Raw genomic sequence first — 23270 nt, forward strand, 5'->3', positions numbered from 1 at the left:
TACAGAAATGTTAAGAAAAATATTTCTCTCAGTGGAATCAGGCCAATTCCTCTGTTTCATTAGACGGAATTATGACAGAGTGCTACAACAGAAAAAAGAAAATATATTCTAAAACCTTACTATGCATAGAGATAGCATAATGTGTGCAGAATCACATGCCTATCACTATAGCAACTTCTTTTTATCATATGCCAGAGAGAATAACTGCCAAAAACGTGGCAATCTGTCAGTAACACACAGTTCTTGCCACTTAGTCAACATTTCTGTTTTAATGAATGTGCATAATAGCTATGATTCTCCTTCCAGCATGGCTTAATCTTTTGTTATATTCTAACTTCTGTGGGTCAGTTTTTTGCTATATTCTAACTTCCGTGGGTCGTTTTACATGGAATCAACATTTTTCCTTGATGTACACAAAACCTCCTATTTGTCTATGTAAACACTGGGACAAAACAGTCTCAGGACCACAGGGAGGCCAGTCCCACACAGGCAATAGGCTAGTTGCCTCATCAGTCCTTAGCAACTTAGATTAGAAAAGCTGCACAGATTTTGCTCTACTCGGCTGCCCCAGGTCAGGCAGTAACTGCTGTAGCAAGGTCCAAAACGCAGACATGATGTTGCTTTAGGGTCGGCACAATCTGCAGACCCTGACACCCGAAGTCTTCTGATTTCCCTGTGGTTTTGCACAGCCAAAAAATATTGTGGAATTTAGCCCTCTCCTATCCACTCAAGGTTTATTTGAACTAACATCATGTGACCAGGAATAGAAACAAAGTTCAGACTCTTGTGAGCAATCTTCCCAGTCACATCATTATAATAATATTCCTTTCTGGAACATCTGAAGTTTTCATGTACTCCAGGAAAACTGAAACCAAGACCAGAGCTTTAGTCTACACTCATCCTCACACAGAGACTCCTATTATGTCTTTGGTACCTCTTCTATAACCTCTATAACATCTATAACCTGCCTGACACATGTGCCTAAGAAAGGAAGCTTTGTAGCAGGACTGGCCATGTGTAGCTGTGTTGTACTTTGTACAGCAAAATGGTGAGAAAGTTAATCTCTAGACATGAATGATCCATTTATTAGAGCTATTTGCAAGGCGTGATTGTATTATACAGCATTACATTATTAATGTACTTACAATAGAGTCATTTAAATGGAGTTTTTCTTTACATTTTCTATTCTGAGATTTAGCAGCTCATTTTCAGAATTTTTTGTTTTCTATGTCTCCATATAATAAAATAAAACACAAACCAAGACTTTTCTTTCATTTCACTGCATTTCCCTGCAGATTTTCTCAATAACTCAAGCCCTAGATAAAAGTGCTGGCAACAATGTGACAGTGGATTTAGTTTTCTAATGTGTCTGCTGGATTAATGGTTGCTATTTGTTGCCTGGAAGCAAGAAGATGGAATAAGTTTTGAAGAAGTCACAAGTCAAACCATCTGCACCTAGATCTACTGTTTAAGGAAACACAAAATAAAGGACAGAACCCAGGGAATCAGATGCAATCAAAAATTCCAGGTTCATAATAAAGTGCTAAATATTCCCCCAACTATTTTATTGGTTAAATTTCATAATGGAAGTGGCTTGATGTTGTTATCAGTAAGGAATTCTCATTTAGCACTTACCAGTTAAGTGGATAACAGATGAAGCTTCAGCTTTTCCAAGAGCATTAGCTGCTCTGCAAGTGTACGTTCCTGCATCTTCATAGGACACATTCCTCAGAAACAAAGAGCCATTCAAACTCAGGAAAGAATTGATTTGTAGAATGTCTTTCTTCTTATACCACGTTACGTTTGGTTGGGGAACACCTTCAAAATGCAAGTAATCAAAGCATTTATTTGTGAGAGATAAACCATAGATTTCATATTGCAAACTGCTACCATAACACCCAAGAATCCTAAGTTCCTTTGTTGTTTCACAATTCATATAAACCAAAGTAACAACACTGAAGCAAACCAAGTACTTTTTCCACTCACAACAGAGCTTCTTAGTCGTGAGTCCTATTAATATTTCAGTATCCCACTGAGATTAAAGGTTAAGCATTGTAAGGCAAACTCACAGAAAAGCTTAAAACACTGCAACCAGTCCTAATAAAGCAATGTCCTTCTGTGTCCTGCTACTGGAAGATGTGAGAACACTAACTCTAATCAGGACCAACTGACATAAAGACCTGCACAGCATCTTTTCATTCAACCTGCATGCCAGGATATATGAAGGAAGGAATGAATATTCAATTTCTAATTAAAAATAAAGAAAAAGAAATTGAGGCAAAATATTTCTCTTGAAGGGAAAAGGATATACTTATCAATTAGACTGGAAAATACACGTGGCCAGTTTCTCCCAAAAAAGCTCTGGAAAACTTCTCAAACTTACAGATATATGTACAACTTATAACAGTGAAGTGTGAAGAAAAAGAGACAGAAAGAGATATTCACAACTTAAATGAGCCCAGTTGTTAAGCAACCTCATGATGTTTTAGAAATGCAAAGGTCTATCAACATACACACTGTAACACTTGAACACCAAAAAACAGCATTTGCAGATAACTTGCCATTCTAAGTTTCAATCAGTTAATGACTTTGGTCATTTATTTTTAACTGGGTGATTTTTCCACTGGCACAGCACCAGCTCTGTGGGAGCACTTCTAGGGTTTTATTTTCCTCAAACATTTGTCTTTAAAGAAGTATTTTGTGAGATGGCAAATCAGATGCTCCATTGCTTGTGCTCTGGGTGATCTGCGGCTGCAGAAGTGCTCTGTCAAAGCTCTGAAATCCTAGATAAACCTCAAGGTAAGCCTGGCCTATGGGGCATAGTGACTAGACACAGTGGTGCGTGAAGGCACAGGGCACAAGACAAGCCAGAGTAGTTAAACTGTTGTTTACCTGAACTCTTTCTTCACTAAATATATTGGTCAGCACTCACTGAAGACTACCAAACCAGGTTCTGCTATAGAAGCTGACCTGACTGTGGGACATTTGGAAGTTTCAGCCATGTTGAATGCTAATTCAGCCTCCTCTCTTCACAGATCATTGTGCAGTATTATTTTACAGATGATGTCTTCATGATGTGGAATAGCCTTTAGGAACAACTTTAACATTTCAATCACTGGCTTAGCACTTCCAATGCACACCTCAGGATTTTCCTTTACTGTAATAGGAACCAGACATATTTTTTGGAACCTGCCATCCACTGAAGGCGAAAGCTCCCGCCATCATTTTGTCTAGAAAAACAGCAGAGAAACACTCTTCTGCATAATCACAGATTTTATTCTAGACAATTTAGCAGCTGTTCAGTGCTTTTAAAACTCATGAGATTTTGTTTTACTGAATAAAACTGCATAAAACAAAGCACAAGACTGCAGGGTGCACAAGGGTCCAAAAACCCAGGCTGTTTTTCAAGTTTCCAGAAGAAGCTTTATGCCACTTCAAAAAATCCTTTTGGAATTAGGATGAGATCTTGTTTTAAGGGTCTTTTTTCCATTTTACCCCTGCTTTCTGGCTAAAGTGTACCATTCTCAGACATATTTTTCCTTTACAGTGTACTTTCCATGGCCATTCAGGCACATATACTTACTATACAGATGGGCTGAAGAGGTGTTGTGAGGATCCTGAGCTGTTTTAATCTAAGGCCTAGAGGTTTGCAGCCAGAATACCCACACTGGCACCAAAATCCAGCAGACCAATGAGAGCCAAAAAAAGACAGAAGCAGCATGACCGAGATGGGACTGAAGTCAACAGATGTAAAGTCAAATTCCACAAAACATAAAAACGTTTGGAAAGGCTCAAATTTAAGCTTTTAACGTGAGCCTCTATCAAACTATCAAACTTCAGCCCAATGTCACCCGATGATACCTCCTCCCTCCGCTCTCACCGCAGCATTCAGAAATGTCCCTCATTCCTGGAATTTAACTTAAAATATTTCCTTCTTCCAAACTTGGTTTGTATCCTAGAGTTTATCCCAGAAAAATTACCATGTCTCTACCCGTGTCTCATTCAGAGGCATGTAGAGCCTTTTAAAACCTGGACTGGAGTTCAGCTTGCAGAAGAAATCTGCAGAATAACTTTGCCTCTCATTTTAAGTTCAGAATCAGGTATCTGTCACACACCTTAAACTTAGTTAAATTGAAGCAAAGGATTCCTCTTTCTTTCTCCAAAGAGCAGTATATGTTTCTCTCTAGGGGAAACAAGCAAGGAATACCACACACACACAGGTAAATCAGACCAATTCTCATGTGAATAATGTGAATACACAAGCATAAATTCTAGGTGTAAGGAGCAGAAGCATGGAAAGAGCCCTGCACGGGAGTCCAGCAACCGGCCCAACTGAAAGGTGCAATGAAACCATCCAAGCAATCTCAGATAAAGTGTGTGGTGGGGGAAAACCATGAAAAAACATCAGTTAAATACATGGATAAAACAAGACTATTATGTATTGTATGTGGTGACAGCACGCTGGCATTTTAGACCAGAGTTAATGTTATCAAGAGGCCTTGAGGGTGAATCCATGAATGTGAGCCGATCGAGCTGAAAATAGTAATGGGGTAATCACAACACTCCTGCACCGTATGTTACCCAAAACTACTGCAAAGTAAGATTTTTATCTAAAAGTCAATAATTTCTATGTGAACTGTGTGCCTCTGTGCCAGCCTCTTCACAACCATTTTGAGGACCCTTCAAGCGTTTGCATTTCATGGTTCTGTTTCTTTCCCCAACCTTTGTATTATGTAAAAACTGATCCACTGTTTGAGAGTGAGCCTGGGAAATACTGGGACATCTGTATAAGAACAACTGGTATTTGGAGCTGAGCTCTTTCTGTGCCCTTTTCTTTGGGCTCCTGTTTAGGTTTCCATTAAGAGTGTTAAGGCAAATCCTCAGCTTCAGTGCTGACCTAAAGGAAAAAGGAAGATATCTTTCAGAGAGGAGTTCATGGACCTGTTACAGGCTGGAGTACAGCATGAAAGGAGGAGAGGGGGCAGCACACTGCACATGCTGCAGTCAGGATACAGGTCTGTGTTAGAAATCAGGGGACTCTAACTCTGTCTTTGAGGGGAACTCAAACCTGGTGAGCACAAATGTGATATAAACCTTTCGGAGCTATGCATCCAGAGAGATGCAATAGAGAATACAACCAGAAAAAAGGTTTATTGTGTGATGCTATCTGCTGATAGACACCCTATAAATGGTTTAAATAAATAAAGCAGGAGAAAAAGACATCCCTTATAGTCCAGCTCCTTTGCATCATTTGGCAAAGCAGTGTGTACATTTCAAGCTCTTCTGGACAGCTTCAGTTTATCTCTATGTTCATATTGCCAGTTAAAAATCCTTTTCTGCCATAACTCTCATAAGACACTGAGTTCCTGTGTGTACTCTACTTTCTGGAATTCCTATCAGGGGAAACTTACTGTTGGATGATACAAAAGAGCCCTATTTTTAGGTGTGTATTTACCTTTTTTTAGTAGTGTCTGTGCTTGAAAGTGCTTTGCATAAACCTCCTTCTCATACCATAGCATGTAGCACAACCCCAGCATGCTGTCACCATTTATTCATTTCAGGTGTAAAAGGTCTTGTCATGCAGATTTTTGATGCTTTTTCTTTAAAGATTAGACTCCATAGTAAACTACTTCTGAGATAAGATTTTTCCTCCCTGCTGGTATGCAGCACTGTACATGGAGTGAAGTCTCATCCATCAGCTCTTGTGAGAAAGCAGGCAAAGTACACAGTTCCCACATTCCTCTTGTGACAAACCCCTTACTGTAGCACTGTGAAAAGCACCAACTTTCCTACACAGAAACTGCAGGATAGAGTTCAAGATACCATCAAAAGGCAAGAAAAGCTCTTTTTTTTTTTTTTCTAGGCAAATACTTAAGGCCTAAAACCTGCACTTTACCCTTTAGTACTAATGTAAATAAAACTTTAAAACTTTTAAGTACTGTTTTCTTATCCAACTAGAAGCTAAACTAATAAGCCAAACACGAAGTGTTACTGTTTTGTTTTCCCCTCAAAAGAGCTGAAATTATACTTAGCTTTGGGACATACTTGTAGGTCTTCATGGAGGAGTTAATCCTGCATCAATTCTTGACTCTCCTTTACATAAGGGTTGATTTACACAGAGACTTCACACTGTCTTTGAGAGCCTTTTTCATTACAGAATTGTAGTGAGAAGAGTTTCAAGCTGGAGTTCCTGGTTTGATCCCTAGCCAGAACATAAAGGGGAAGAGGTAGGAGATGGACTGTAGCCACCTTTGTTTCCTTCATATCCCACCTCCAGGCAAATGCAGCTGGGGATGAGCCCAAAGATATCGACTCACCCAAACTGCCAAATCCCTGAGTGCAATTTAGATCCCAGTGATTCAAGTGGGAGATCCATCACTGACATCCACTGGTAGCAGAATCAAACAATCATATCCTATGGCTCCAAGACAGGAAAGCACTTAAGCACAGGACTAAACCCATCCTTATTAGGGAATGCAATTAAACACATGCTTAAAACTAAGGATAGCTGTGATTGTCCTTCATGAACAAAGACTCATTCCTGAAGTCAGGCCTTCTTAATCTCAGAAAAACCTTAAAAAATCAGAATCTTACTCTTGCAATGGACCTAAATCCTCTGATGTTAAAAATTTCTACTATAGACCTAAGCGGCTATAAAACTTTAAAATTAGTTTAATCTATTTTTCTGACCTCAAACACAGGTTATTTTCCACTAGCACTGGAACAGCTCTAAAATACTCAATGTTCCATGAAAACAGTCATTTTCCACCATGAGTGGCCCTGGGACAGCAAATGTTATGGAAAAAACCTCCAGCTCCGGATGGGACTGTGAAACACGTGTTTAAGAAAAAAAAAAGGAGAAAAAAAAAGGAATCCACACTATAGGGTGCCCTTAAAATATTCAGTGTTCAAAAACAAATTTCCTCCATCCTTGAAAGCCCTGTGAAATATTACACACCATAAAAATCTTGGCCTACTAACTACTTGCTCTAAAACATTGGATATGTCTTCAGAAATTTTTCCCCCAGCTATGTAGAATCTCATAAAGTATTCTGTATTTCCCATCCGAGAGCAAGGCAGAGCTGTGCTGGCACAAACTACATTTTGTTGCACTTCACTAAAGGTTTACCTAAACTTCAGAGGCTAAATTTGCATGTCACCTTTTAGAGGAAACAATTCTGGATCAGTAATACACACAATGGATGTCATCTGATTATTATTTATTCTGTACACACTAGCCCCATGCATTGGACTTAGCAGAAGTTACAATGCAATTTCTTTGATTGACACATCTTTGTATTTTCTCCGGCACAAGTCACAAGCTGCCTTTATATTCCTCTGAACTATGCTTGGGTAATCAGCTTCTAGTGAACCCTGAAAAGCCTAAACCATGCTGCTACTGAAATTACCTGAATGAATCTTGCCAACTTCATGGGGAATAACAGTCTGGGACAGAGAACCAGTGTGAGACATTTTGGCACCTCATTTGATCTCCAACCTGCCCTCTGGCACTGCCTCATTCTCCCACAGTCTTTCAAAACTATTGCCTCTACATCTTCCTCCCAGCCATGCAACAGCCCCTCTTCCTAGGTGGTAGCAACATCTGGCAGGATTTAGATATACTTACTGACATCTGGTGGTCTCTTTAGAGGGGCTCCTGAAGCAAGACCCCTTCCCATCCCACTCTTTCTACAACTCTGTCAGGTCCTGTTTAGTTCTCTGGCTGTCAGCTCAAACAGAACTTGATCTTTTTTCCATCTGCAGAAGGTTAAGGCTAATATTTTTCAAAATCAGGCATTTAAAATAAGGCATCTATGCTTAGGCAGCTAAAGAGTATGAACTCAGATCCTCTTAAACCCAGAAATGACTGTTAAAGCCAATTCTGTAGTCGACCCCCAACAGAGACTTGGTTGGTGTGCATTAGGGCAATTCAGCACTGTTATCAGAGACTGTTTTGCCTAACTGGTAGTAATAATACTTTCCCTTTACTGAATAGCCATGCTGTATCACCAAGGACCCAGACATTTATGGTCATAAAGTAGCTGCATAGCCAAGGACTTGGAAAACAGAATTTTATCAGAATTAAAGAACTACACAGGTAATGGCCTCAAGCTGCACCAGGAGAGGTTTAGATTGGATATTAGGAACAATTTCTTCACTAAGAGGGTGGCCCAGGGAAATGGTGGAATCACCATCGCTGGAACTGTTAAAAAACCATGTAGATGAGGCCCTCGGTGCCATGGTTTAGTGGTGGACTTGGCAGTCCTGGGGTCATGGTTGGACTTGGTGGTCTTAAAAGTCTTTTCCAACCTAGTTGATTTATGATTCTATCTTTTTATTCTCACAAACTCTGTAGGATAGATCTACATTAGTAAGTAGTGGAGGGCAACAGGAGTGTACTTCAAAATAAACATAGTATGTACCGAGATCCCAAAATCACACCCAGTGTGTATCTGGATGAGTGTTGCTTTGGGGTGCTTGGTGAATCTTGCCTGGACTCTTGGACTTACTGCCCATTAGTATTTGGAAAGTAAAAGGTAGAGTCCCCAGGCACACCTTTTAAGTGTAGTCATATCAAAGAGATTCAGTTTTCAGGTACCCAGATTGTTGCAAGACACAAAGCAAAGCACGGTTAAGCTTTTGAGGCACATCTTTCAGTCCTTCCAACTTGTACTTGTTCCAAACAAAAACTAATATAGATGCACATACAGTAAAAAGAAGAATAAAAGCAACAGATTTTCCTTTTATTACACTAATTATAAATAGCATCATTCCTTTCTTCCAAAATAAGTCTGTACTTACTCCTTTAAGCCTTTGAAATCCGTAATTAATATATTTTAGAAAAACACACAAAAGCCCTAAAAGAAACCAAGAGCCAGAATCCTGTGTATGAAACTGCTATTTTTCTTCACTGAGATGTCTTCAGAGGGGTTAAGCATAGAAGACAAAGAACAGCATCAAAGATATATTTGGAATAGCGTGGGTAAATGAAGGAACAGATGGAAAATCAAAAATCGTGATATTTTTCTGGACCTGTTTCAAGTTCCTATACTGACAGCAAGTAGCTGGTCCATCCTTGTGAAACGTATGCGCAGAAAGATAGACCCCGATTCAACAGGTTGTGTGTATTCCTAACAATTTTTTATCAACACATTATTCTTAGGGAGCCAAAATATATTCATAGGAATGCAGAAGTTGGATGAAGAATGGAGTTTCTACTTTTAAAAGCCTCTGTGCCAAGATATTTCAGAGATGCGATATAATGTACACAATACAAACAAGCTCAGTTCAGGGTAGGTCCCTTCTGCTCTCTCACCAGCGGGTGGCAGACAACGCACATTTTATACATATTTTCATCTTCTCTCCCTATTTTACTTCAGCTCAGAACTTTCAAGGTTTCACAATAAATGGAGTCTGACAGTCTCAGTTTATTTTAGTAATAATCACAAGACGATCTTTTCTGCAAATACAATAAATGTTATCCAAGAGCAATTTGGAGCAATCAGTATTGATATTTATACCATGTGTGTTGATTGAAAAGCTCTTGGCTGTAAGAATGGAATATGAATCTATCCAGAATGTTATGAATATCTTGTAGCACATGCTCGTGTGGGAGCTATAAAAGTGAGTTTATTATAATTAGTGGAAAAATAGTTTTGTTATAAATGAAAAAGAGAAATCAAGGCTATTAGCTTCAGCAGTTTAGCTAACTTTTCTTAATCTTTCCTTTGATGTTCTTCTGCTTATTAGGACACACTCCTCTTTAGCATTTCAAAGTTGTTTTTTTCTGTCTGAATGTGACTTTTGGAGTGTGCAAAACAGACTTTCAAAGGGATAAAAAGAACCAAATCAGTAACAATGAAAAAAGTAAAACCCTGCTGTCAGCTGGCTAACCCTGCACCTAATATTAAACCTTACGTCTTTGCCATTAGAACCATCAAACAAGAGCTGTCCTGTGTAATGTGCCCTAATGAACCCGGGGCCCCTTAAGTGGAATATACGTAGCTCTCTTCAGGCCTTGAATAATTAAAGGCTGTATTGTACAGCTATTTGCCAGGCAGCAAAGGAAGCTGGGAAGTATATCTTTCCTTACATCACCTCTGTTCTACCTTTCCCAACTGCCTTTGTCAGTCTGGTGGGCAGGCTACTTCTACTTCCAGCTAAAGTTCTGCTCTATGGCATGATATCTCTCCTAAAGGAACCATCAATTTACCATTTTGCATATGTGCAGAATTTTCATGTCTTTCAGAAAGAAAATTCCTGAATAGACCTTACACTGCTAGACACAAAATGTACAACTAAATACCTAGAGAAAACTATGATTTGAACAACTATGAAAAAGTATTACAGGTTTTTTCAGTCTACAGAAAACCCCCTCAGAAGTCAATGCAGTCAAGAAATTTAAAAGTAATTTGAGAATTCTGCTAGTGGCATGGCACTAATATTCTTCACACACACAGAGACACCTTCTTCATTAGATTACTCTTATGGAGAACTGTTTTATAGGCTAGCAAGAGTCCAACAGATCAGATACATCTGCTTGATGCCACTGAGAAATCTGCATGAGTAATGTCTGTGTAGAAGGATCCTGTATAACTATGTAGCAAAATGTGAACACGTCTTATATAGCTACACCTCACTCAGGACATGCAGAGAAGTTGTCATCCCCAGAGAAAACACATCCTTCTTTCTGAGCATTCAGGAAGAATGGCACTGAGGAAAAGGTGCTCCAGATCTAGCCAAGGTCTCCCTGACACTAAAAGAATGGCTCTCTTATAATTACTTTTACAGCTCATTCTGAGAGAACCCCAGATGATTGACAGTCACAATCCATCACTGTCCAATAGCATTTTTACTCTAGATATTAATTGTAATGATTTGCAGTGGTATTACTCCAAGAAGGCAAAAGGTTATTACTGTAAATCAACATGGCTGCTGAGGAGAAAAGGACCCCTGCAGATTCATGTTGCCTGCTTGACAGAACAGAACTTATGGAATGCATAGAAATATTAGCATCTTCTGATTCAAACTCTTTCTTGTCCAATAATTCACACAATGTTTTATCAGCTTTCACAAAGTTCTCATCCTGTTACACCACAAATGGACTTATTTTGGGGTCCCACCTATTAGACAGATGTATATTAGCATAAAATGCTGTTAAGTTCAATCTTCTGAAGTCAGTGGCTTATTAATTTTCATTAAGGAAATGAGAACAGAAAAACTCTGCTTACATCATTGCATCAGTTTTTCTGCTTTCTAGGCTTAGTGACATTTTAAGACATGCAAGCTCTATTTTATTCACAAACAGTAATACTTACTTCCTTGGCAATGACAGGAAATAAAGCAATTAGATAAATCACTTTTTAAGTCAACACTGGTGTCTTAGCATAGCTAAAGTTTGGCTCACGAATATACACAATTCTAAAACATTTGGAAATCTACAGTCCCATGTGAAAATATTAATTTATATTTAAATCGGTAACTGCTTACGCATCCTAATAATATTAATATTAACAGTGTGACACTAACTCTCGGCTGAATTTGAGATGTAGGTCAGTTATACATAGAGTTGCCAAACTATAGTTGGAAAATATTACTTCATCAAAGAATGAGCCTTGGTACAGCAGTGAGCAGCAGAGCCACATGTCCTAATATACATCAGCCTGGCGCCACTATTGTATGCAGAACTATTTGCATACATATATTTCTATTACTGCTCGTGTTCAGTATCAACATGCCTTTGGATATGCACTCCCCCAGCAATACGGATGTGAACGGCACTGGCTTCTCTGAAGTCTCTCTTTGCATTCCAAGGCAATTTTCATACATCTTCTTCAATAAGGTACAAAAGGCTGACCTTGGCTTATTAAATATTTGACAGAATATTACCACTGTGAGTTAAATCTTACAATTTAAATGTAACAGCAATGATGAGATTAAAAATATGTGCCTTTCCAACAAAGGAGTAGAAAATAAAATGAACCTGTGAACTGCATAATGCATGGGACTTCTGATTAACATTAATGCTCCTCGACAGATGTTGAGATAGAAAATATCTGTATGTACATGGCTCGGCATTTGTCTTTGTTTCCTTACTGCAGCTGCAGACTGATGGCTCTAAAAGGTAAGTTTACTTCACCATCAGGTTTAAAGTTCTATTACGCTACAGCTGGAGATTTCATTTTCAGTTTTAACAACAGTCTAGACATGTGTGCACCTCAAATAGGGATAAGGAAAGTTCTCTGATGAGCAAGTCAGCTGGCCATGCCTGCTACTGCTGCAAGATAGTCATTCACTCTGGTGGGCTTTAAGCTCTGTAGTGGAGCCTCAGACAACTCCATGGAAAGAAAAGTACTTTTAAAGGCAAGTCTGTTTGAACACATACATGTGTGTATAAATTAAAGTGACAGAAAAGAAATAGTGCTGGTGTGGGTGACATGCCTAATAAAAGCATGACTAATGATCAATGATTTTCTGCCTTCACTGGTAATTTCTTTCAAGATGTAAGGTAAACTTCTGATTTCAGCGTTACAAGGAAATTCAGTGCAGTTCTTTCTTACCTTTCATGGGACATTCAACTGTAATATTTGCTCCAGTTCTTGCCACAATTGTACCTCCAACCACTACCGAGAGACTGCTGGCTTCCAGATTTGTGACATTTAACACAGAGGACAAGATGACAGGAATCTCTTTGAAATTAAAGGAATAACCAGTTTTAAAAGCTTTATTTGACTTTTAAATGTAGATCCTGTATTTAAATTCATTGTGTTTGGAACAGATTACAGCTTGCAAAAACAATGGCCAGAAAATACAGGTGGAATAGATATAAGCAGACTGAGTTCACACCTGCTGTGTTCTATGGCAACAGTACCATCTTACTGCTACCTATTAAATCAGGTAGCATTTCAGGGATTTCCAACAAAAGCTATTTCACATTGGAGTGGGGATGGGTGCTTAAATATACATATATATATATGTAAAAACCAAACAAAAACAAAAAACTACCTCCACCAAAAAAAAAAAAACCCCAAACCCAACCAAAAACCACCCAAACACAAAACCAAACAAAATACCAAAACCCCAAACCATGTTCAAGTCTGTGGCTGCTACAGTCTTACCTGAACGCAATATCAATGATGTTTCCATATCAAACCCAAAGTCATTAACCACCAGGCATCCATATGTACCAAGTTCCTTTTGAGTAGGATTCTGAATCTGCACTTTTCCAACAGTGTCCAGGATCACCCTGCACAATATTCAAGGAAAGACCAGAGTTACCACCCTGGGGCAAACCCAGCTGAATCTTCTTGCAGGAGTTACAGACACTAAAGCAAAACTGCTTTTTAGGGTTTGCCATTCTAGACCAGTGCATGCAGTAACATTTCTGCCTCCTCTTTGGTGACAAAGGGAAGCACTAAGAGATACATGCATGGAAGGTTCTTCAGATGTCTTCCTTCTACAAAGTTGTGTCCTACTTGCAGCCTTTGGGGGGACAACGAGTTTGCTACTGCAAATCAGAACCCCTCAGGGGAAGCAGCATGAATAAATCAGAATACCACAGTTAAAAGTATTAGGCTTGGCAAGAAATCCATCTCTGCAGAGCAAGCTTTGTTTTCAGCAGGACTAGGAAGTTCACAGATGTATGGTTTAATCTGACTTTCAAATTACTGTAGGCTTTGGGGTTCTTTGGGGGGGGGGGCTTTTGGTGGGTTTTTCTATTTTTTTGGGGGTGGGGAGAGGAGAAGTGGAAAGAGGTGTTTGTTTTGGTTGGTTCTTTTTGTTTTAACATTGTCATTATTAAAGCTAAAGTCTTCCACCAAAACCTCACAGGTATCTTGAATATCTTGCCTGACATCTGAGGGACAATATAGGAAAGCAAGCATCACAGCCTGGGGAAGAGGCTGAAAACAGCTGCCTGGACTTTTCCCCCTTGTAACCTGAGTTATGCCAAACACTCAATACGTTCAAAAAAACCTGTAGCTCTGTCATTCTGAGTACACTTACAAAAGAGATACACAAAAACATATTAAAAATACTTGTGTCTCAACAAAACAAGTCATCTCCTGCATGGCTCAAGTGTGGCCACCTGCTACAAACCCAACAGGTAAACAGCCCATTTGCCTCTTCACATTCTTTTTCAGATGTAATGCTATTAACAGCACTGGCTTTTGAGTTCACGCACACATGCGTGCAGGTTTGAGTATAACAAACCTGGCTGTGAAAAATAGGAAAGAAACCCACTTTGTCAGTGTATCCCTTAGGAGCAAGAATATCTGCCTGGGCTAGAATGAAGGCAACTTATGGAAGTAGGCATTAGAAATCACACAGACACACGTGACTAAACAAAACACCATCATGTCCAAAAAATGAGAGTATCACTTGCAACAAATTAATGGCAAATTATGCGTATTTTGCAAAATAAACATAACCGGTGGGAGCTACATGGTTCCAAAAACATTTGCACTTTTTTAAATGGCTTAGTTTTGATGTCTTTGCTTTAACTGATAGCCCTGCTGAAGTGTATTTTTCTTGGCAGCGCAGTTAATCAGTTAAGTATGTTGAGAAATAGCCAAAAGCACCTTTATCATTTCAGAATCCTTTTTTTTTTCATTACTCAAGAGCTAGCTCTAATTCCAAGAGCTCACACACGAAGTTAACGCTAATATTATCAGGTGAGCTTCTAATTTATCAGCAATGAAGTAAAAGTATTTGCTCAGTCGAGCAAATATCTAACACACTTGCTGTACTTGTCCTTCAGGTATAGTTCTCCAATGTGAGGGCAGTACAGGTGCTTTATTATTTTGTATTCCACTGTCCTCAATAGAAATACTTGTAAATTCTACAGTATTGGGAAAAAGAAAACCAAACATAAAATCTCATTCTTTCTTTTTAAATTGAAGGTATGCAGCTACAGTTACCTAAAGATTTACTGAGCTGAAGGATGGTGAGGTTACCAGTGATGTTTTCCCTCCTTCAGGCGAAAGAATGAGTAAGAGCTAAGACTTTTCATCTATGAAAAGACGGCACAAGTTCTTAATGTATTCCCACTATATCTCTTATCTAAATGAATCCAGTAGGCTTCTAGAGTATAAATCTGTTCATTTTCTGATGCAGCTGAAATAATTAAGACAGATCACAAAATACAGGTAAAACACCCAAACCTAGCAAAAAAAGGCAACCCTTTCACGTAATATTGTAGAAATGGCTGTTAGTGAAGCCAACCAACATGACAGACACTTGAAAGAAAAAAAGTAAATTACTTAAATAGGAGGAAGGCATAGGGTTCATGCTTATCTCATTTTCACAACAGTATGCTTTTTGATATTGCACAGCAGGGTAGATTTTTTACAGTTGATAGCAACATAATAAGTCATTCAAAAATAAAAGATATTTACTTACTTCTCAGAGGCTTTTAATGTCTCACCATCTTTTGTCCAAGTATATTTCACTTCACTAATACCAGCTGTTTCACACAGTAGATTGACAGTGTGAGTATTCTTGGTCAGATAAACTGCATTTCCGATTCGTACAGTTACTGTTTTGTTGAGGGAAATTCGGGGAACTTCCTTTTGCCTCATAATAACTGGGACCTTCCGGTCAAACATAAACTTATCAACAGCTTTTGTGCTGAAACGTTCAGATTCATTTGGTGATTTGCCTTTGAGTTTTGAGGCATGTTTCTCATCCTGGGCCACCTTCCATCTTTCAGTAGTTGGTTGTGGAGGCTTAGATAATTCAGCAACTAATTGGTAAATGACCTGGGATGCCAAGTCATCATTGACTTCTCCAGTTTCAATGAGCTGACTCATGTTCCTTATCAGTTCTTCAAACTGTGCAGTGTCCATGCTGTAGGCTCCTTGGAGAACTGCTGCCTCCAGTCTTTTATTCTTGAATTCACGTGAGCTGAAGTCTTCTGCTGAATTGCTCCCAAAGGTTCCAAGGTTTCGCAGAAATGGCTGATCATTTATTTGCCTGTCACCCAGATAAAGCTCATTCTTCTTACTCCACATTTGCCACATTTTGCTCATTTTATGCCATTTAGCCCCAAAGCTGTTGGCCTCATTGTGATCAGCGTTACTGGCTTCACTGGCATGTTTTCTCAGATTTGGTGGTTCTATCAATCTGTTGTCAGTGCCAATGAGTTTGAGTACAAATGTTTCATGCACAGGGCCTGCAATACACCGGTACACCCCAATATCAGTAGCTTCAAGACTATGTATTTTCAGCGAGCCTGACTTAGTGATGCCAAGTCTTTTAGAGTTTTGCAAGTGTTGTCCGTCTTTCTCCCACCGGATAAGTGATTTCTGGAACCTCCGTACTGGGCATTTAATTACAACAGATGTTTTCGGAAGTAAGTAGGCTCGGCTTCCTATGGTAAAATTAATGCGCTTCTCTTGTCTTGTTTGAATGTAGACTCGGTGAATACTGACAATCTGAGGTCCGTGAGCAGAATACTTCTCTGGAAGCTTTGGTTTAATCTCTGAAAGAAAACACAGTGTTGAAAAGCATCTAATCATTGGCACTCATGCTTACAAAATCTGCTTTTCACAGAATGCTTGACAGAGCTTCTCCTGGCTTTGCTCAAGTCAGATTGCAACATGCTGAGCTTTTATCTCTGTCACAAAAATGCAAAAATATGAACAACATGAAACCATAACATTCCCCTGCTCCAGCCAAGAATTCTATTGCTTCTTCCCCATATCTCCAAACAATAAAAAGATATAGGCAATACGTACCTATATAAAGGACATAGATGATGCACACATACATAAATGGATATATACATGTCATATCAATTTATATCATATATATAATCATATATAATCTCATATGATTATATTTCCTATATATTTTTTATTGTTCCCTCAGAAAGGCTATGCATGATGGGAATGGAAAAATTTAATGGAAAAAAAATTGAACACTATCACTTTCCCCACATTTGACATTGCTGTGTGCAGAATGACCTAAATAAGAGAAAACCTATCCAAAAAAAGTAAGGTTCCCCTTGACTGTTATTTAAATTATTGGCTGGCCATGCTGGTTGTCTGGTTGAGTCAAGCCAAATTGATAGCGACACAGGAGGTGAAAGAAACAGTCAGTGAAGACACAGTACATGCAACAAGTAAAGCCACCCTGTAATCACTGGCTGAGCATAATTTCTTTGGGTTGAAAGATGAGTTGCTTAGAATGTTGTGCCAAGAAAGTAGGGAGGGAAGGATGGAAAGAGAGAAATAAGTCAAAATTTTGGGAGATTGAATATAGTAAACAGATGAATTGGCAAAAGCAGACAAGAACAGCATTAAACTTCACGCAGACTGAGGATGGAGACAGCAAGTATTACGAAGCTTCTCCTGCATTGTACTGCAGAAACTTGGATACTGAAGGGTTTCTAGGTTGCTGCCTGAATGAACCCCACCACAGGCAGGCTTTCCTAGCAGTGGCTGGATGGGCACACTGGAGACAACACGAGAATGACTGCAATGCTTTGGATACCAGTGTTGACTCACTGCTGGAAGCTCCTGTGTCCCACTTTGATCAGTAGAATTCATCTCACACTAGGTGAGAAAACACTAGGTAGGTGAGCAACAAAGCGCTGTAGAAGGCTCAGAGCAAGGGTAGGCACCCCCCAAGTTCGTTCCATGGAAGATGAAATTGGCCATCTGGGAAGAGTCGGGAAACACTCCACACTGGTGCTAGAAAACAATCCAATTGTGTTTGGTAACCCAGCCTTCTGGTATGGGACAGAGAAAAAACTTGGAGCCTGCAGAACGAGTTGAGTTGGTGAGCCAAAAAACGGACACACAAACCAAAATGATTCTCAGTGCGCCTGAATCTGAAATCAGTACCACTATCCACTTGGTGGGTATGTAAACAAAATGACAACCTCAATGATGACACACAAATGATATTTGAAAAACTGCATGCTTCTTCCATACATGTGCTTCAAATACGCTGTGAAGAAATAGGTGAAAAGCTAAATGCTTCAAGCATTCAATAAGTGTGTACGCTGTATGAACTACACCCTAGAGTGTATTCTTATGCTTATAAAACAAAATGGTTATTTTCAATGTTTTGGGTAATGAGTTCAGACCTGTGGGGAATATCATGGTTTCATAATTACATAGCTTTTGAATCGATACCCGTTACCCAGATATATGGTTCTCTCAACCATTTCACATGATACAACAAATGAATTGCTTCAGCGCTCAGTTTACTAAAATTATTAAAGTAGCATCCTGGTTTTAATAAGTTATTGGGCCCAAAATATTTATTTTTAGGGAAGCATTCCAGTACTAAATCTTCCATTTCCAAAATCCAACTTACAGACACCGTAAGTGTAACTTTAAACACACAAATTAAAGTACTTCAGGCTATGGTCTGTTTACACCAGTTATTCCAACATGGAATTAATACCAGTGCATACTTATAAATATGTTAACGAGTTTCATCCATTTCATTTTTTATAAAAGGAAAGACCACTAACTCTCATTAGCAGTTCAACACTAAAGGGTGTGTATGTTTTTACTGGTGACTGGTGAGCAAGGCCAGGAGTGAAACAAAGTTCAGAGTTGTGGATGGCAGACCATATAAATATATAAGGTCAGATGAACATATGGGGCCACATAAGCATGCATTTTCTAGACTCTTAGTATCATCCAGTCTCACATCTGCTGAGGCAATGGACTGTTTGGGAGCAATTTTTACTACAAGGTAAAGCTTGCTTAAGGATTAGATTGTACTGGAGCCATTGGACCTCATTATCACCTAGTACAAATCCATCTGCGTCTATGACCTCCAGTGGTCCTCTACAGCTTTAGCTGGGCCTCAGGTCCTGGTGACCTCAGGGCTAGTCTGGTGTTACTTCCTACGGCTCAGAGCCCACAGTCAGAAATGTTTCCGACTTAATAGGGCTTATTAAGTAGAAACCAGTTATGATTACTAGTCCCAGGGAAAAAGATTAAGTCTAAAATGCCTCAGCAGTGTCATAAGGCAGTAAAGAAGGAGCTCATCTGACCCACAGAAGCATAAACTGAGGAGATGCATTTAGAAACACTGCTTTCAAAGGCAAGAGCCCTTAACTGCATGCATACCATGACCCACACCACTCTTCACTGGGTCTGCTTCACTCATCTGCCCATCCTAGGGCCATGATACATCCCTGCCTTCTATTCACTGCCCTTCAAGGTAGCCTAAATCCATGGCTGCAGGAGGAGGAAATACCTCCTGAATGTGCCCATGAATCCAAACCCTGCTGCTGCAGCTGTCCTGGCCCCTTCTGCTAAATCCAAGCTGGAACTGTGGCTATGGACATGTCTCATGCCTTCCCCTGCCCTCTTATTGCATAGCCAGGGAACTGTCAGGCAGTTCTGAGCTGCACGGGCTTGCTTGCTCCAAAGGGTTGTGGAGATAAGGAGGACAGTGATTCTCTTGCATGACTTCAATCTGCACCAATTAGGCACAATCACGCTCCCTCTGCAGTCCACTGTCCTGCTTTCTTGGCACTGTGGTGGAACCTGACAATCTAATATCAGTCTGTGCTAAGCAATTTGCAACCCAGATACACTGCCATTCAACTATCCACAATTAATTAAATTCAGATAGATATGCAGCTCAAAATATTTTATTAAACCTTATGCCAAGGACATTCCTGAAGGTCCACAGGGCTTTTAAGGGGATTTTTGAACCTCAGGATTTCGGCACATTAATCTGAAACGCAGGCCAGGAAAAGAAGTTTCATATTATGTATGAATCAGTAATTATTCTATTTCTTATTTTGTTTTGTGAATAGTTTTTAAAGCAAAGCTTCAAAATGTATAAAGTAGCTATTCTTTGACAGCACTATGAACTGGGTCAAAACATGTCTATCTCTGTGACCTGCGATCAAACACAGGCTATTCAATGAAGGCTTCTGATTTTCTCCCCCCTCAAAACTAGCAGCTCTCCTTTTTCTCTTCCTTTTCAGCATCCTGCTCCCCAAATCTACATACTAATAAAGTCTCCTTTAAAGTCTCCTTTACAAAGGAAGGAGAGCACAGGTTCATATATAAGGAACCTGCATTTAGAACTGCTTATTCTAAATTACTCTATGCAATTGAATATACTCTGTATCAGTAAGGTATTTCCACTGGTGTTATATATATGTAATTAGTGCAACTACCATCAGTATTGTAAACAATTGTGCCCAAATCATACAATTTCCTTAGACAATCTTCCCAAAAAGACTTGATACTGGATTTTTTGAAGAGTGTCTATACAGTCATCAATTCCTGCAAAGCTCATGAAACTGGGATTCTCATTTTTCCAAGAAAAAATAGAAATTATACCTGACGTTATCACTGGCTCAAAGTTTCAGATTTTGGATTCCACCGTGTCAAGTGAAATGTCCAGTGTATACAAATGTATACAGTGAAAAGACAAGCCAGGACTGGATTCTTATCTTTTCTAATATCATTTGTAATTTAAAGTCAATTTATGTTTTGGTTTGTGGTGTTTTTTTTTCAGTTGGGATAGTGCAAAGGTTAAAGGAAAAACCAGATCAAATATAGGTAAGCGTGAGGGTGAGAGGTGTGTACCCTTAAAGCCTATTCTAAAACTACTTCTTGAGATCATCACCTTTATTTCTGACTGGTAGAAAAAAAATTAAAACAATCCTGTTATTACTGGTCTAGTAACTATGACGCTCAATTTATGCCAGATTAGGAATGCTTTGAAAGTACAGTGAGATGAGTGAATTAACCTGTATACAGATTTTTCTTTATAAATAGATCTTTCCAAATCAGCAAGGAACTGTAGCATACTTACTGTTGCAGGCGTTCATCTGACAAGACCTTACAAGCAGTGAAGGAGATAGACTACTACACATTGATCCATTTAATGTGACATATTGGCCCTTTGCTGTTAGGTTTTGGCAGGCAAGTTTCCTTCTCTGGATTCCAACACCACAGCTTACTGAGCACTGTGAAGGGAAGGATGCAGTCAGGCTAAACTTGGTGTCCCACACCACACATGGTAATTTTAAACTAGCTTGCTGGTTTGGGTTTTTTGTTTCTGAGAGAGAATGCACACACTCTACTTCATACGAATCCTTGTGTTACCCAGATATTAAACTCTCTCTGCTTTTCCAGACAATAAGAATATAAAACAGATTTGTTCCACCAAACAACTCAGGAACAATTAAAATAACATGACATTCCTTTATGGCCAACCACGGGCAGAACATAGCAATGAGATACAGTACCTAAAAGAAACAATGCAGCACATTATAAACAGTTTGTGTCAAGTCGCTCATCCCTTTCTCCTAGTTCATATTTTATGAACCTTTAATTGCAGCTTCTGAATTCACTTTTATAAATCTTGTGAACAGGGAGTGGTTGTGAGCTTGCATTAAATGGGAAAGGAGGATATATTCCAGAATAATGCAAATAATTGCTTTTTGGAAGCTCTGCTATGAAATAATTGATAGCTAAACATGTCTGATAGAGTGCACACAGTGAATTAGAGCCTGTCCTTCTGCAAGTGACATACAGCTCAGGGAGAGAGAGGATTGCAATCAGCCTGGTTGTAGGCAGGGATGCACAGCAACTGTATGCACAGATTAGTCCAGGTTCATGTCTTGTGAAACCTAAGCTGCTCTGTGAAAGTAGTGCTCCAAACAGCATATGCACCCAAGCAGAAATCTTTAGAGCTCATGCTGCAACTGAAGAGTTTGATTCACCATTGCTGAGGGCTGCTCACCTTGGACCATTCTCCAAAGACCAGCTGAGGAGGACAATCAACTTTTGCACACGGTTTACTAGTTGGTAATTTAGGTTCCTGGCAGGTGTCATCAGAGTGTTTCAGGAAGCTTCCATCCGTCAGCAGCTGCTTACAGTACACTTTGCGGGTCTGAATCCCTCCTCCACAAGTACGTGAGCACTAAGGAGGAGAAGAGAACACAGTCTGTACACCTGCACAGACATCTGTGCTCACCCATCACATTGCTAGTGTACTCAAACACTGTAAGCCCATATTCCCCTTTATGCTCTTTCGAAAAATGGCATCTACTTTCAATTACAAAACAAGCAGCATGCAGAAAACTCTTCAGTTAAAATATTTAGCTAACGTATTAGAGAGAGAACTTATGTTAAAAAGGTGGTATCACCTCAATGCAATTAAGTAGTAGAAATCTTTAAAACACATCTTACACATAGTCTATGTCGCTCACACCTAGTGAGAGTTTACAAAACATTGTCCTTGAGACTAAATAAATAAATAAGTAAATAAATAAATAAATGGAGAAAGAGAGGAAGACAGAAAGAGAGAAAGAGAGACAGAAGGAGAGAAAGAGAGAAAGAAAGAAGGAAGGAAGCAAGCAAGCAAGCAAGGTCTCCAAACCATTTTACTGCATTTGCAGAGTGCAGAAAGATGTCTGGAATAACTGGTATCCAGCCTTCTGAAATCTTAAAAAGGACTTTCCACCTCAAGGTATGACTGCCTATTGGCAGAGCAGTCAAAAACAGTATTTCTGATCCTGGATTACTTTGTTCTAATGAAATCAGTTGAAACACTTGCATGCCAAAGTTTAGGAGCTACCTTCCATGTTACTACACTGGAGAATTTCAAGTACCTAGCCAGAGGAACACATTTAAACTATTTCTGTAACCCAGACATACCTCTTGCCACTCCTCAACATGCCAAACAGGGGGACAATCAATCTGGTTACAAGCTTGTAAAGAGTGAGGCTTTTTGTCTTTGCACTCTTCAGCAGCAACAGCAGATCCTCCCGGCTGCTGGCAGGACACGTCTCTCGTCTGTATCCCAACCCCGCACGTAGCCGAGCAGCGTCTCCAGGGGCTGCTTTGCCACCTGTTCCAACAACACAGCCCAAAGCTCAAGTGTTAGCAACTTGCCTCAGATCAGGGAAGGAGCAATCCTACCCAAACAGAGCCCAGCAGGAACACAACTGAAGGCATAGTTATTGACAGATGGCTGAAAAATCCCCTTGGTTTGGTGCTATTGCAAAATTATAAACTAGATCTGAACTTACAGGTAACAAGGAAATGCAGAAGTTATGAATAAAGCAATAGTCATTTGCAAACAAATTCAGCTCCATCATTTACTCTCAGAATGCTCCTCATAAAAAAACCCCAGCCTGTTGGCAATCTGCTGATGTTTACATTTATATATGTAAATATATAAATAGACCTTTGTTGCATTTACAAAATTTCCTTTAAATGTGTATATGTTTTCTATAAAACATCCTGTTCCTGTTAACTTCTTCCCTACATTTT

The 23270-nt window shown here is 39.4% G+C and overlaps 1 protein-coding gene across 6 annotated transcripts in view; it reads right to left on the minus strand.

Moving 5' to 3' along the window:
* Positions 1 to 23270, minus strand: part of ADAMTSL3 (ADAMTS like 3) — a 179528-nt gene that overhangs the window by 9377 nt on the left and 146881 nt on the right. For all 6 annotated transcript variants that reach the window (XR_009724559.1, XM_061347296.1, XM_061347297.1 and 3 more), the window contains exons 18-24: positions 22653 to 22845; positions 21736 to 21915; positions 20803 to 20956; positions 15400 to 16480; positions 13119 to 13246; positions 12561 to 12689; positions 1636 to 1818 (exon numbers count right to left, since the gene is read on the minus strand). Coding sequence is in view for 5 of the 6 variants with exons in the window: in XM_061347296.1 (XP_061203280.1) it covers positions 1636 to 1818; positions 12561 to 12689; positions 13119 to 13246; positions 15400 to 16480; positions 20803 to 20956; positions 21736 to 21915; positions 22653 to 22845 (2048 nt within the window). In the remaining variant the exon portion in view is untranslated. The remainder of the gene's footprint in view (positions 1 to 1635; positions 1819 to 12560; positions 12690 to 13118; positions 13247 to 15399; positions 16481 to 20802; positions 20957 to 21735; positions 21916 to 22652; positions 22846 to 23270) is intronic.

Source organism: Neopsephotus bourkii, unplaced genomic scaffold, assembly GCF_033783945.1.
Source record: "Neopsephotus bourkii isolate Nb327-2 ecotype Australia unplaced genomic scaffold, CSIRO-AGI_Nbou_v1 NB_318, whole genome shotgun sequence".
NCBI classification, from domain to species: domain Eukaryota; kingdom Metazoa; phylum Chordata; class Aves; order Psittaciformes; family Psittacidae; genus Neopsephotus; species Neopsephotus bourkii.